The sequence below is a fragment of the Arachis duranensis genome, chromosome 4, assembly GCF_000817695.3.
Source record: "Arachis duranensis cultivar V14167 chromosome 4, aradu.V14167.gnm2.J7QH, whole genome shotgun sequence".
Classification (NCBI taxonomy): domain Eukaryota; kingdom Viridiplantae; phylum Streptophyta; class Magnoliopsida; order Fabales; family Fabaceae; genus Arachis; species Arachis duranensis.
In genome coordinates, this window is record NC_029775.3 from 23087011 (window position 1) to 23104307 (window position 17297).

A 17297-nucleotide genomic window follows, 5' to 3' on the forward strand; every position below is an offset into this window, starting at 1 on the left:
GAAAAAGAAAGCAGCAAAATCAAGTCAGAAATAAGGAAGGGATAGAACGGACAAACAAACAAGCAAACAAAGAAAAACTAAAAAGAAGTCGCCAACTACCCAATTCAGCCCGAAGAAGGGAGAGATCTCCTAAAAACTTCTTTGTGTCGAGATGAGGAGGCTCTCCCCAATTTTCCTCTAACATACTCACCAAGTCCTGCTCTAACTCGCTCAAGCTCTCCCAGGAATACTTAACTACTACTGGATCCTTTTGCCAGGACAAAGGAAAGCTGGGTTCATTATTTTCATCCAAAAAGAAGGGCCGAGCTCCCTCAACAGCTCGGACCTTAAAATAATAGTTCTTGAAGTCATGAAAAGACTCATCATACATTGAGAACACTTTCTTCCCCTGAGTAGCTCGAAAAGAGATCCAAGAGGCTTTCTTTTTAGCTACCCCAGACTTAGTCAACATGAAAAGATGGAGAAAGATGGTTTGAGTAGGTCGGACACCCAACTCTTGGCACAACAGCTGGAAGATTTTTATAAAACCCATGAGTTCAGATAGAGTTGAGAAGGGGCTATGTTACAAGAAAACAACAGTTCGGTCTCAAAGTCAGTAAAAGGGATGGTGATATTCAACTGACTGAAAAAATAGTCATAAGCATAGAAAAAGGGCCTTTCACCCGAGGTCGAGGTCGGAAAGCTAACCCTCTTCTCAGGGTCCGGCGATACCAACTCATAATTCTTTTCCTCATCCCTATTACTACAAATCCTATGATGCCTCCTAAGTTGCATACAATACTCAGGATCAGCCACAATAACACACATCAAAACAATGGAGTCCAGCCAGTCAGACATGCCATCCGGGATCTTAGTGGACATCTCAACAATGTTTTTACGAGAAGACACATGTCAACTATTCCTATAGTGAGAAAAAGAAAAATTGGGTTACTACCAAACAACTCGGGCAAAAATGGAAACAACTCGGACAAATAATAGCAAAGCGTTAAATGACAGATATGGCAGTAAAAAGGAAACCCCAAGACTTACACCAAAGCCCAGGGGCACCCTTTGGAGGCAGCAAGAAGACAGTAACTCAGAAAAAGGAAGTCAACAAAATCCATTCCCTAAACATCTCTCAACACAACTCTTCTCTGGCAACAACATGCCACAAAAAACAGCAAGAAGATTATCATTACCAACAAAAATCATCAAAGTTACAACCTTTCCTATCAACAGTTTTATCATCAAAGCTATAAAACAGTTTTCAAAGCCACAATCTCGATCTAAATCGCAAAGGCCAAAACTTTGATCAAAGGAATACAACCATGAAGAGAGACAAGAACTGTGATGACAAAACCCTATGCAAGATTACCAAAAAAGAAGCATTTTCCTTAAACAGGAACAGGTAAAAGGAATCACAGCACTGAATCAAAAATGAAAAATACATTCTTTGGGAAAAAGGATCAAGCTTTCCAAAACAAGACTCGGTAAAAACCAAAATTCCGTAGACATGCAAATACTAAGGAAATCATCGAAAATAAAAAGAGAAAGAGAGGGGAGGAAGAGTTACCAACCTGTAAAGAAAGAGGAAGCAAGCACGAAAGGGGATGCAAACATAAAGCAACAATCGAAACCTGCACCAGCGAGCACTCCCGAACCAAGGAAGACAGAAAGGCTTCAAAGGGGGAGAGAAAAGAAATGAAGCACTTCAGTGAAACGGCACAGGAAAGGGCGAAAGAGAAGGGAGAAGAAGAAACTGAAAAGAAAGTCTACAGAAATTCAAAAATAAGATGTAAAAGAGGGAAAAAAGAAACGGCAAAAGGGGAGTTAATGAGATTTAACCCTCGCCCGTTCCCAAAAAAGGCGCAACGCGCACTGCAATCAAAAAGAAAAAAGAAACGCTCCACATTCAAGTCCCAGCAAGAATCATATCAGAGATCGACGCAAGACAAAATGCTCGAGCTCGACTTCCCCAAAAGGGGTCGAGGTCTAAAAAGACACGACCTCAAAGGAAAGACCGAGCTCAAGCAGGGGCACTGTTCATACCCTGGGTCGACTTATGAGACCCTGGCTATTTGAAGACAAACGACCGACCTCTTCAGGCTAGGTCGCCACTAACCTCTTCTCAAAAGATCGACCAAATCGCCAGAAAAGCCCAAAACAGGCCCAACACGAAGGAACACAGCCCAAATCTAAAGGCAGCCAAAGTCTAGAAAGATAAAGGCGGTTCTCCTTAAAGATAAGATAACTTCACTCAAAAGATAAGATAAGATAACTATCTTATCTCCAGAAAGGTCACTCCACACTACTATAAATACGCTAGAGCACCCAAGTATAACTCATACTCTGATTCTACTAAAAATCTGCCTAAAGCACGTGCTAACTTAAGCATCGGAGTCTCTTCTTGCAGGTACCACTCCCTCTGGTGACCAAGGATCAGCAGCTTCACCAAGATTCAGCAAGTCGGACTCAACAGCTCCGGCCGCAACAGAAGATCTCATCCGAGATCGACCTACAATTTCAGGTAACCCATGGAACAATTAGAGTAAAATTAGAGTTAAAATTTTTAATTTGAGAATTAAGGTTTGTTTTTAGAAAAAATGTAAAATTAAAAATTTTTGGATAAATTGAGATTTGGTAATTTTAATTAAATATAGAATATTAAATATTTATGGAAATTATATAAGTTTTAATTAATTTTAAACTCAAAATTTCATCACTTTGATTTAATTACGTTTTGGTAAATAATTTTTAAAAATAAAATTATGAATAATGATAATAAATCATAAATAATTTATTTTTTAATTTTAATTATTTTTATTTATATAATTAATTTTTTTATTTAAAAAATTAATTTTTAGTCAACATTTAAGACTTGATTTTTGTTACAAACAATATTGAATTTTGTGACAGATTATTTTTTTGTTATAAAATAATTAGAGTTTTTGAAACAAATGGATATTTTGTTATAAAATAATTTGAACTTTTGCAACAACTTCATCTTTTGTTATAAAATATTATAAAATTTTGCAACAAAACATCAGTTCGTTATAAAAGCCAATACAATTTGTAATAAAAAATTAAATCGTTACAAAATAACAAAACGTTTTGTAACAAATTATCTTGTTGTTACAAAACATTATTATTATGTAACAATTTTAAATTTGTTACAAAAATTTTGTTACAAATGTTTCATTTTTTTGTAGTGATTATAAGAGCTTTAAATTGAAATTTCTAAGAGAATATCTAATTTATATTCTTATTGAGTAGAGAATGAGATTTTCTCATAATACATAAATATTAGTACTCCATGTACTCTATTGTGTTTTAAAAACAAGGAATTTGATTCGGTATAAGATTACTAATCTTCCATTGAATTTTTAGATTGCATTTTAGAAATGTTAAATTAAAAAGAAATCACTAAGTCAATTTTTTTATATGAAATATAAAAAGGACATAAATTGAATCTCAAGAATATTAGAGTTTGGAGATGTATGTTATATATGTGTTAAGAGATTATTATACAATAATAAATTAATGTTAGATCTGACAAATGATATTTATTGGATACCCAAAAAAATAATAAAAATGTTATTCGTATACCAAAATCAGCCATTAAAATCAGCTATCAATATATTCGTGTATAAATACATGAGTGATTTAATTTATTTGTTATGTATAATTTCAACATGTATTTTATACTAATCACTGACTTTGATGACTAATTTTGGTATACACATAACATAATCTATAAAATAATGATATATTATTTCTATCACCCTTCTTACTATAAAATATTTGTGGTAAGAGGCTTAACTCCCTTTTAGAAAAGGGAATTTACTTCTAAAGGAAGACACGAAATAAGCAGAACTTGAAGTTTATAGACAATCAAAAAATTCGATTTTTGCAAAGTGAAGAAAAATTTTGTATCTACAAAAAAATAGTGAGAGCATAATGATTTCTCTTAGAATTGCATATTACTCAACAAAAGTTATACTATCTTTTTTAAAGTATAAAAAACGTTGATTCTCAAAAATTTTCAAAAGTAGCCTACGATGTATATAATTATACAATTCTATAGATATAAATCTTATAGTTATTTAGATTTTTCATATTCATGTACATTGATACCAAACCAAGCAAAAAGTATATAGTATGCAAGACTCTAAAAGGAATTATCAACTTAAAGACATTAAAATTATCTTCAATAAGATTGTCCTTGAAATAAAAATTATGCACTATTGTAGTTAAAGATTTTATATTTTGAAAAAACTTAATATCTATTATGCATTAAGTATATTTTGCAAAGGTCAAGCACACATGCTTGAAAGCTAAGATGTTTAAGTTTATAAGAATTTTGATAAACACAAATATGCATTGAAAAAATTATACACATGATCGATTGGCTTTAGTGCAAGTGGGAGATTATTGAGACAATAGTATGCTCAAGATCCAATCTATTATGATTGGCTCTTGTGCAACTGAGGAATTGTTGGAAATAAGTAATATGACCACAACTCAATCAAACACGTGTCAAATAATTTTTTATTGTTATTATATTAAAATATTAATATAATAAGATTCTTGATTAAATTTAGGAATTTATCATTGTGATAGTGATCATAATATTGAGAGATAAATCTTTTATAATTTAATCTAAATTGTTCTTGGTCATAGGATTATTAAAAATGACATTAATAATCCGGAAAGATCAATATATATAGTCTTCATTGGAATTGACCATTAATTATCGCATATTTGTCAATAGGATATTTTCAAAATGAACACGGTACTATAGTTCCTTCGACCTGTGACTATCATAGTAAGTAACATTGTATTTATTATATTTTGATTCCAGATCTAATATCCTAGGGTGCTAGTTAAATGAATTTTGTATATAATTTAATACTTATAGAATTAATGATAAGTCAATAAGGAATTCGTCAACTCTCGATAAAGAGTTGAGCTCTATGATTATAGTGACTGATATGAATAAAATATTGGCCTAGTGGATTGAATGAATGAGAAAATGAGTTTTTTAGGTCATTCACAATTCATTATAATAATGGTAACAAGTTAGAGTTTGACAATTAGACCATACTCTAAGGGTTAACCAAGAGATGAAAAAATGGAAGGAATTATGGTTTGTTCATCTTGGGTTCTTAGTAAAAATATATTACTTCATACTATCGAATCGTCTGTTAGACGCCAATCGTGATTAGTAAATTTAGTATGACTAATTTACTACCCGTTTAGTGTTGAACCTATGAGTCACACACTAATGGGTGTTCTAAATCTTTATTATAGAATTATTTAATTATTATTTTGATTTAATCAATAAATAATTATATTAATTCAAATAAAATATTATTATATTCTTTGTTAGCACTAATAATATAATAATAATATATGATAATTGAGAATATAAAATGAACTAGTTATTCTGTTTTTAAATTTGAATTCTAAGTTTGGATGAAATCTTTGCCAATTCTATTTCAAAGTGAATCGTGATATGATATGATTCATAAGATTTTAATTTGAAATAAGATAAGATAAGTTTTAAATTTAAAATAAGATATGATTAAATTTAAATTGAGATTCAAATTTGAAATCAATAACAAGTCTCCTACTATATATATGTGTAATAAGAGTACAGAAAATTGACCAACACCAACACAAATTTTAAACACAAATATATGTGAGCATAATTTTTGGAGAAAAATTTTATAGTGTGCAAATAATTGTAAAGAGGTTTTCTTAATTTAGATCAGATATCTATTAGTCAAAGAATTGATATCAAAAATTAGTTTCGGTGTGGATACACAAAGTATCTTTGTATCATCGAAAGATAAAGTTATTTTACTAGTGTAGTCATGTATTTAGATCTAATCTATCTTATTAGAATAAAATTTAAGTATAAAATAATTTTTAGGATCGTTTTCTTTTTTTCTTGTGCTGCGTGTTATGAAACACATAGTAATCCAACAGATGGGTGGCCTCTGAATCCAAATACCAATTCCGGTAAAAGATTTTTGCTGGTGTGGCCTGAATGGTTACTACACTAGCATTTGATCTTCCTTATGATTGTGATGCACTACAAATTTTACTAAATATACTACAAATTTCACCTTATATTTGTTCTACACGCAAGGCATACTTTTGCCTGGCTTGAAAGTATTCCTAATCCGCAGCAAGGGATGAAATTCATGATCGTTGATCCTTGGAATGACCATACAAGGTTTTGAATTGTTTTCACATTTTAACAATTATTTTTACATAAATATATTTTTATAAGTGACCTTGAACAATACTAACTCAAAGGCACATTTGCAACTATTTTCAAGCAAAATGCAACAAAGTATTATTCAATCATGGAGTCATATAACCAAGCTAAATCAATTATTTCAACTACAATTTTACTGATCAACATGCCGCACAGGGCACAACATTCTTTTTCAACATGAAATACAAATTTGACTAAGTATCCAGTCACAATACATTTTCTCTAGTTCTCTAGTGCATAAAGCATCTTTTTGCTTGGCTTAAAAAGTTTCTTACAGCAAATGGTTGAATAGATTATCTCTAACCACAGTCGAATCTGGAGAATAAAGAATAGAATTGCTGGCAGAGAGGCAGATATAGAAACGAGAATGGGAACAAGATGTGAGGCATAGTGATGATAAGTAATGAAGAAGGCACTTGCAAATGCTACCATCATGCTTGTTATTGAGCAGGACAAAGCCACCAATCCACACATGAGTTTCAGGGGCAATGATTTGTAGAAGTCATTCTCAGTATAACGCGAAAGAAGAATGGACAAGAATATTAATATTGAAGCTGCTGATGAGATAAATGCAGTCGCATCTGAGATTGTAAACACCAAGAACCATGATGTTTTGCCCAAGTAGTTTGGCTTCCCTCCTTTATCATCAACCCCACCTGGCACGGCTATTGCAGCAGCAAACACCCCTGTTGCAATGACGGTTGCAATGAGCATACAATTCTCAGCTGTACTTTTCATCCAAGATTCTGCATCTTTTCGCAACTCCTTATGTTCCTCGGAAAATAATTCACTAGCAGTTTTACCAGCGGAGTTTTTATAGTTTATGAGCGATGGTGGCATTATCTTCTTCACTTCCTGATGTTACATGAAATAGACATTAACATCGTCAATTTTTGTTAAATACTCTGATTATTTATGATGCGATGCAAGGAAATTTATTATATCATATTCATCATTGGAATGATTATAGTTTTAAATTGCGGATGCAATCACAGATGCGGTTACTACTTCATCATTGGAAATTTATGATCATATTCATCAATTTAAAACAAGATTTATGCTAAGAAATCAATACTATAGCAGTCAATTTCAGTCAACAGTATAAAAAGTGTTGGCTGCAATGCTGGTTGTGGTAGTGTTGCCTCCTAAGACCTTCTTTAAAAACAATAATGATACCAATACTGGACATGCAAATCTTTAATTTACACGTACCTTGAACCATACTAACTCAAGGCACATTTGGAATGCTGCTCCAGATACTAATTCAAGTTGTCTTTGCGGTGGTGCTCTTTTTGCAGCCAAATGCAACAAAGTATTACGTTTTTTGTCCATCATAGTCACTATGATATCCTTCACAGACCCTATCTCATGTATGAGATTGAAGATGCTTGCATGGCGATGCTTCACAGCTTTGTGAATTATGGTTTGGCCTGTACTATCATCCTTTGTCCATATCAAGTTTGGATAAGCACTAAGAATCTCTGATAAGAACCCAAAATTACCAACTTCTACTGCAGCAAATAACAGTTGAAAACGGTCTCTTAGCGTTTCAAATATCTCTCGCATTGAGGACTTCTCTTCAAGAATTATGCTCCAAAGCTTCTTAACTAGTTGGAAAACCACCTGCTGCTTCATTCCTGTGTAATACAAAGTTTTATTACTTGAAATGAAAAGAATCTGCAAAAGAACTCTAGAATATATGGTGGAAACTCAATACCACCTGCTGTCTTCATGCTAAAATTAGCAGTTGAAAATTATTAAATGATTTGATTATGTTTGATTAAATTATTATTTAACGACCACTAATTATCAACATCGTACCAAGATAATTGTAATAATATGTTATGCATTGTTTGATGTTTTTTTAATCTAGTGTTAATTCGATTAACTCTAAAATAGTTATTAATTGGTTTTAATAATATACTTTCTTCAATAAATCAGACATATATACTAAATATAATCATAAATACAATATAGTAATAGTCAAATCTACCAACAAATATATTGGCTATTATCACAATATAAAACAAAATATAAAGACTATTAGCACTTATAAATCTATAAAATTGCACTTCTTTGATTCGTGCAAGGGTTTACTTATCAAATAAACTTAAAATATGAACAAAAAATATTTATAAAATGGACCTAGTATTATTTGAAAGAATCATGAAAAATAATCAACTTACTTTATTATCCATGAGAATCATTTCTATGTAAGTCGTCTTGTACTTGTTAAATTTAGATGGGACTTTTCATAACTTTATAATTTTTACCTTTATTTTTCAAACTTTTTCATTAGATAATCTATTATAGGTAATACTTATTTATATATATATACTAATTATACATAATAATAATTAGTAAATATTTTGAATAGAGATAGTTATTACAATTAGGGGAGGGTTCAAAACTTATACAATTAAAAGCATCTAGCTAACCTTACTTTTAGTCGTTGTATGTCGAACATTGATTTCCCCATCACATTCAAAAATGAATAAAGATTTAGTGTGTAAAATTGTTAAAAAATTGTTGCTATTTGTACAAATTGCTATTTAAATCTTATTTTTAAGCAATGTAAATTTCTGAAATAAACAAATAAAATTTTGCACTTTACCAGGATTAATCTTGATTATGGAGCTTTGATGTTGTGGACTTTGGCAACAAGAATCCAAATGGCTTTTAGACAAGAGATGCAAAGCTGTCTCACCATTCTCATCCCTCTCAGAAGCTAAATATGGCCGATCTGTGGCCAATTTTAAGGCTAAACCTGCAAAATATTAATGTCAGAAATTCAAAATATTCGGAAAAGTAAAAATAATTTTGATTAAGAGAAAAGAACAAATAGGTCCTTGACTTTTTGGCACATAAATATTTACATTTCCGAAAATTTGAAAATACATTTAAGTCTTTGACCCTTTCAAAATCTGGATATATCGATTTTTGAGCCTAATTTGTCTCATTTTAAAATTTTTCCCACGTGTGCATCCATATATCAATTAGGTTAGTGCAACAAAAGTCATACTTGATTTTTTCGTTGGGTCTGACAGACTTAAGTAAACAGAGGAATTGATGTGTCCAAATTTTAAAAATGTTTAAATCTTCAAAAAATTTAAATGTCTGTTAACTAAAAGATCAATGACCTATTTATCCTTTTTTTAATTAATTTACAATATAAAATGTTATAAAAATTGGCATTTGAATTCTCATAAAAAAACTTTAATAATAGTCAACAAGTAAAGTTATGAGATAAATTCAATAAAATTTTATTCTCTTAACTGTTTTTTTTTTATTGAATTATAAAAAAGAGAAAGAACATAATTGAAAATACAAGATAGGAAATTATAGAGTCTTATCAACTCTTTTAAGTTTTGGACATAAGAAGTTTTTTGGTCTTTGTTCATATCCTAATTCAATGCGTTCAAAGCGAATAAAGCCCAATCAACAAATATGGACGGGTCGATACCTATTCGACTTCATAGAGGTCGGACGTAATGATGTTAACTTAACTCTATTCGTCTAAATCAATAACTAACTCCTACAATCTCTACTATTCATCTATAAAGGAGATCTCAACAAGTTCTCTACCAAAAAAGAATAACCAACCCACCACCAAAGATAGGACTACTCAAAAAATAATTATTGACTCTACATCTATAATTATAAATATTCCGCCACTCTCAGTTATATTTTGAACTTAATCTACTAAAAATCTACTAACATCCTTACTAACTTAAACATCAGAGTCCCTTATAAGTACCATTTTCATCTTTTTACGAGAAATTCGGACGACGATACCTTAATATCAATAGACATCAAATACTGTCCCAAAAAAATTTAGACTTCATGTTCAATCCCAAAAGAACTTAATTTCAAGTAACCCTTAGAACAGTCTCTATTTTAAGCAAATGTTGGTATGCTCTTCCTTTTTTTCCCTTATATAGTGCTGTTTTTTAATTAAAATATTTTACTCCCATGCTCTAATTATTCTTATCAATTTATCATTTACCCTGTTTATGACCTATCACAGTTGCTTGTCTCATCATTTTTCTAAAATAATTAAAAAGCAAAAGGAGACAATGATGAGTCCATTTGCTTTTTTTATGTTTTATTTTTTTGCATTTTTTTTAAGATATTCAACAAATTATTTTATTAAATTTATAAGTCACGTACATATACATTTTTAGGCTTTATTTAATTAGAATGAAAAAAATAAAAAAAGAAAAAATGAGTTGAATGTACTTTTATTTTTTTTAAATATTTGAGTGAAAGAAAATTAAGAAGGAAAAAAATAATATACAATGTTATGAAAGAATAATTTTATCTTTATATATTATAAAATATATTAAAAATGAGAGAATATTATTAGAGTATTAATAGATGACACATTTTTTTTATTTTTTATCTAATATTAAAAAGAAAAAAATTTTAGTATATTCCACCTACTTATTTACACATTTAACCTTTTTTTTAAATTATTTTTTTGACCAAACAATGAAAACTAAAACAGTTATGCAATTTTTTTCCTTTGCTCTCATTTTTCATATTTTTTCCTCAAACAAATAATACACCCATAATTTTTTTTTTAAATTATTAACATATAATTGTGTATTTAATATTTGAAAAGTAGATTGACAAAAGTTATAAAGAAAAATGTTTGCTTTTACTTTACATTTAAATTAATACTAACTTTCTATTTTTATATACTAAAAATATTCATCCTTAACATTATGCATTGATAAATGACTAATATTTATAAAAAATAAGTATACGAAAACCAAATTTAGTGTTTAGAATATAGAGTTAAAAATTTATAATTTAAAGTTTAAATAAAATTCAAAATCAATAAAATAATTTTTAAAAAAATTAACTAATAAATAAAATTTATCTGATACTCATGTTCTTTGTTAAGTCGATTATTGCAAATTCTTTGGTATTGTTTCCCTTTAATTCCTATTGTCTTAAATTTTTTATCCATATCCATCTTCGTTATTAATAGTAGAAAAGATAATATTAGGGAGACCCAAAAAAAAAAAGAAAAAAAAATTACATACCGTAGAGACCAGTGTTGATACAAGTGAAGAACAATTGTTTCAACTCATCATCATAATAATGTCCGAATTCGGGATTTTCATATAGATGCGAAGCCACGTCACATCTTCCTTGCAATGCTGCAAATCGAACAGGAGGGAAGGTTCTATTATTACCCCTAACCTGTACAACTGTGGGATTCTTATTTTTCATCAAGTCAAGAACTTGCTTGTTCCCAGCTGCAGCAGCAAGGCAAAATGCAGTGTTTCCATTGTCATCTATCAATAACAAGTCTCCTTCACTCAATTCCTCAATCAATTGTTTCGCAAAGTGAACATGTTTTGCACCCCCACGTACACTTGCTGCTATATGTAACAGTGTAGTCGATCCTTTTGCTATGGCTGCATTCCTCAACCTTGGATCTTCAACTATGAGAGCCTTGGCCTTTTTCCAATTGCCTTGTAGTGCATGCTTGTAAAGGGGCACACAGTTTTTGAGATAATAGCCCATTGCATCTCCTGAAACATAAACAATCATATCATACGTTGAAGGTGGATCTTGATGTGCAAAGATTTATCGTTCTTAATATAAATAAACTTAGGTTGGTTTGTACTCAACTTGTTTCCTCGAAGAAAACACCGCAAGGACGCCTAATAGCTATAGGTGGTAGGTCTGAATTGGTAGTTGAGGGATGTGATTCAGGAGTTGATGAGTTGTACACATAATTATTTCCATGACTGTAAAAGTTAACAAATATAATTTGCACGTCAGGTAATAATACATATACATGAAGAATATATCATTATTTTAATGTACTAATTTATTCCATCAAATATTGAAAGAAATGAAAAGTGAATTTTTTTTTGTCATTAACATTAACTTGCTGTTTATATATATAATAATCGATATCACGTAAAATTACTCAATTGACTTATAATAACAAGTTATAACTAATTATCATCTATCTATCTAATTTAACAAACGGTAAGTTAAAATTTATCACTAACCAAAAAAATTTTATCCTCTAATATTCTTTTTCAAGATAGAAAGTAGATGTTTCTAACTCCCATCTTAAACAACAAACTCATGAAATTTTACTTTTGGTAGAAGCTTTATTAATATGTCTGTTAATTGATGTTGTGTCCTCATATGAACCAGCTTTATTATATTGTCCCTTTTTGTTCCTTTTGCCTAGCAAAATGACAATCCACCTCTATGTGCTTTGTGCACTCATGAAAGGTGGGGTTAGATGTAATATGAATTGCTGCCTAGCTGTTACAGTACACTGTTGAAGGTCTTATGTTTATCTGAAAGTCTTTGAGAAGTCCTCTCATCTAAGTTACTTCAATAGCTACCGCTACTAATTTTCTGTATTCTGATTCTACTGAGAATCTCGAAAATGTACTTTGCTTGACAGACTTCCAAGACACTAAAGAATTTTTCAAAAAACACACAATAACCTGTAATTGACCTCTTAGTATCCACACGTGAAGTCTAATCAGCATTAGCATAAGCTCTTAACAACAAAAGGGATGATGCTACAAAATACAGACCCTGTCCTAGTATGTCTTTGAGGTAATGTAAGAGATAATGTGCTGCTTAAAGATGAGGTACTCGAGACTTGGACACGAATTGGCTAAGATTATTTACAGCATATGTGATGTCTGGTCGAGACAATGTTAGATACAACAGCTTTCCAATCAACCTTTTATATTAAATAATACCTAGCAATAACTCGCCTTCCTCACTGTTGAGTTTCACAACAGGGTCAAACTTTGACTAGTTTAGAGGCCAATGTGCCAGTGTCTTCAAGGAGGGAAAATGTGTATTTCAGTTGGGAGAAAAATATACCTTCCTTTGAGTATGCAATTTTAAGGCCAAGGAAGTACTTTAGTGGTCTCATATCCTTCAACTTAAATTTACTTTGATTTGAGGATTTGTTTTTTTAAGATACTTGCAATGGGACCAGCAAGTATAATGTCATTAAGGTATACTAATAGAACAACAAAAATAGTCCCAGAATCCTTGGTGAAAAGGAAATGATTATATTGCGACTGTGTGAAACTTGCAGAAATAAGTGCAGTAGAAAAAGGGGTGAACCATTGTCGGGAGATTTGCCTTAATCCATATATTGACTTGTTCAACCTACAAACAAGAGATTCCTCCTTCGTGGCACACCCCAAAGGTACATCCATGTATATTTCTTCATCAAGATTTCATTTAAAAATGCATTGTTGATATCCAATTAGAATAGGTGCCAATGGTTCATGGCAGCAACAGCTAAGAATACTCGGATAGAGGAAACTTTGGCAACAGGAAAAAAGGTCTCAATGAAATCTTGGCCAGCTTGTTGCGTGTAATCCTTTGCAGCTAGTCGCACCTTATACTTATCTACTGAGCCATCAGCTAGATACTTGACTTTATAGACCCATCGACACCCAATTGTGTATTTGTTTGGCAGAAAGAATACCAAATTTCATGTTTTATTAGCCTCCATAGCATCTAACTCAGTTTTCAAAGCCTTTTACCATTCAGGAATAGGTACTGTTTGGTGGTAAAACTTAGGCTCAAAAATAGAATTCACATTCATTACGTAACTTCTGTAATTGACAATCAATTTTTTATAAATGCAGTTATTGGATATTGAGTAGTAGAGGAAATTACATGATTGCAATGGTATTGTTGCAGGTAATAAGAAGGTGCTTTATGTGGCATAGTTGATCTTCTAGACACAAAGGGTGGACTAGGTTCATGCTGAGCCAATGGAGAATGCTCGATCTACAGGTATCAGTTAAACTTGAGGGATATCAACAATTGGTGGAGGAGTGTATGATGCGATGTTGCTGTCAGACAGAGGCTTTGAAAACAAGGTCAGAGAATGGGTCAATTGAAGCAAAAATTTGTTCATCAAAAGAAAAGGGAAATATATTTTCATGATAGACCTCTTTTGTAGGTCGTAAACCTTATAGTCTTTGTAGTAAGGAGGATAACCCAAAAACACACCGGCAGTTACTCTAGGACTAAACTTGTGTCTGTCAGGTTGAAGTGTAGATGCAAAGTAAAGACAACCAAATATCTTTAGCCTTGTGTAGTATGGTGGTGTAGAATAAAGCCTCTCAAATGGAGATTTAAACTCTAAATTTTTGGCAGGTGTTCAATTGATGAGATAGGTTATAGTAGATACACATTCTATCCAAAAGAAAAAAGGGACACGGGACTGGAAATACAAGGCCCTCGCCACATTCAACAAGTGTTGATGTTTTCTTTCAAGATAGAATTCTGCTGTAGAGTCTCAATACAGGAAAATTGATGAAAAGTACCTTTGGAAAATAGAAAATCAGTTAATGCAAGTTCTTTAGCATTAGCAGATCTCAAACATTTAACGATAATGGAGAATTGTGTTTCAACCATCTCAAAAAATTGTTGCAACTTTGTTGTGGCCTCGGACTTAAAATGGAGGAAAGAGAGCCATGTAAACCTACTATGATCATCTATAATGGTAATTAAATATCTAAATCCTACATAATAAATTGTCTAAAAAGAACCCACACATCACAATGCGCTATATCAAATGGTTTAGTTGCAAAATAATTGTTAGAAATATAAGGCAATTTACTTTGCTTAGTCAAAGGACAAATGGAGCAGTTATGTACTTGCATTAAAGAAGAAGACTTACAAGAAACTTTAGATTTATTTATTAGGGTAAAATATATTTTTTGTCTCTGAAGTTTGACAAAAGTTTCAAAAATACTCTTAAGTTTTATTTTGTTTCAATTTTGTCCCAGAAATTTTCGATTTGTATCAAATATACCCCTAACAGATAATTTTTCAAAAAATTTAAGACCAATTTAACAATAATTTCATAAGAACAACCCTCAACATAAGCAAATTAAGCATAATTTTCATATATTATTGTTAGATTGGTCTTAAATATTTTGAAAATTGAGCTGTCGAGGGTATATTTGATACAAATAAAAAAATTTTGGGACAAAATTGAAACAAAATAAAATTTAGAAATTTTTTAAAACTTTTGCCAAACTTCAAGGACAAAAAATATACTTTACCCTATTTATTATAATACCAAGTAGATTGGGTGACAAATGACCTAAATAAGGTGACACTAGACTACAATGATTGTCAAAAAAAATTATGTTGTCATTAGAGGAAACCTGCTGAGTAGGATAGAAGACATAAAGTCATTTCTCCAACTCAACCCTCCCAACCATCCTCAGAGACTTCTTGTCCTAGATTAAAGCATAATGAGATGAGAATGTAACATCAAAGCTGAAGGTGTAACTAAAGTACTAATCGACAGTAAATTGAGTGCAAAGCTAGGAACATAAAACACTCTATCAATGTCTAATTGAGGTGTCACTCTTATAGAACCTATATCAATAATGGGTATGTGAGAATTATCTGGTAAGGTGACAAAGGAATTCGACACGGATTTATAATCATGAAACATGTACAAATGAATACAAATGTGATTAGATGCTTCAGAATCCAATATCCAACAACCATTAGACAATTGTAAACTCGTTAGTGCAAAGAGAGTGATACCTATAACACCAAAAGCATGTGCATCAGTTTGCACAGGGGCAGGAGCATTGACTTGGGCAACCGGAGAGGATAAAAGACTCAATAGATGTTGGCACTGTGTTTGCGTCATTGGTGGATCAGAAATTGTTGGTGATAGAAGAGGTGAGTTTGTATTAGTCAAAGCAAGATTTACAATATCTTCAATAGGACCTTTGTTTTTGAATTTTTCATATCCTAGAGAAAAACCGTAAATACGAAAGTATCGATCAACCGTATGTCTAAGAACCTCACAATGAGAGCACAAAGGTCTATCACGATCTTTCTTGGTTGATTTTGGCTTAAATTCAGTCTTAGTAGAAAAAGCAAGAGGATTAGAGGCAAGGGGTTTGACACAAAGCTCCTTCTGTTTGTCTTTTTGCAGGATTAATGAAAGAACCCAATTAATAGAAGGGAGAGACTCCATGAGTAACAATTGACCTCGAATTGCAGAGAAGTGTTCATTGAGTCCCATTAAGAACGACATTGTATATTCACTATCATAAAAATCTTGCAAAGGTCGAAGGCCACCACAACCGCATTGAACAATAAGACGATATGCACTCAATTCATCGCAAATAGACTTCAATTTGAAAAAGTAAACACTCACCAAGTCAGAGCCTTGAGACAATGCCATAAGATCGCATTAAAGTTGGAAAATTCATGGACCATTACGCTATTGAAAGCGCTTACGAAGGTCTTGCCAAGTCTCCGAAGCTACTCGCAACCTCATAGCACTACCAATAATATCCTTGGAAAGCAAATTGAAAATCCAAGAAAGTACCATATTGTTGCTGTGTGTCCAAAGAGCAACCTGCTGAGGATTATCAGCAGCCAGACAAGACAATGAATCATCAACAAAGCCAAGTTTGTTATTAACGGAAAGAGCGAGCTCCATGACACAGCTCTAAAAATTATAATTATCACTGGTTAGGGGTTGTGAGACAAGAACGAGTCTAGGACCATCAGGTTGATGAAGAAAATAGGGATTCGTGAGATCGTCTATGATAAGGAAGGAATCACGCTAAAATCGTGGAAGAGAATTACAAGAGCAAAAAAGATTTTTCTGAAAATAGAAATTTTTTGGAAAATAAGAAGAAAGAAAGAAAGAGAAATAGCGAAAGTGACGATTCATCTGATACCATATTAAAAGAAATAAAAAGTAATTTTTTTGTCATTAACATTAACTTGGTGTTTATATATATATAATAACCGGTATCACTAGTAACGTTACTCAATTGACTTATAATAGCAAGTCATAATTAATCATACTCTATCTATCTAATGTAACAAACAGTAAGCTAAAATTTATCACTAACCAAAAAGACTTTATCCTCTAATATATAACAGTACATCACTAACAAAAGAACTTTATCCTCTAATATATAACGGTACATAAATGAATATTAATAAAGTTATATATATATAT

General features: G+C 31.5%; 1 protein-coding gene across 1 annotated transcript in view; it reads right to left on the reverse strand.

The window, feature by feature from the left end:
* Positions 1 to 6318: 6318 nt before the first annotated feature.
* The window catches only part of LOC107483765 (uncharacterized), an 11461-nt gene continuing 482 nt past the window's right edge, over positions 6319 to 17297 (reverse strand). Inside the window, exons 2-6 of the mRNA XM_016104381.3 lie at positions 11912 to 12030; positions 11317 to 11811; positions 8880 to 9032; positions 7478 to 7902; positions 6319 to 7120 (exon numbers count right to left, since the gene is read on the reverse strand). Of these exons, the coding sequence (XP_015959867.2) occupies positions 6488 to 7120; positions 7478 to 7902; positions 8880 to 9032; positions 11317 to 11811; positions 11912 to 12030 (1825 nt within the window). The 3' untranslated portion in view covers positions 6319 to 6487. The remainder of the gene's footprint in view (positions 7121 to 7477; positions 7903 to 8879; positions 9033 to 11316; positions 11812 to 11911; positions 12031 to 17297) is intronic.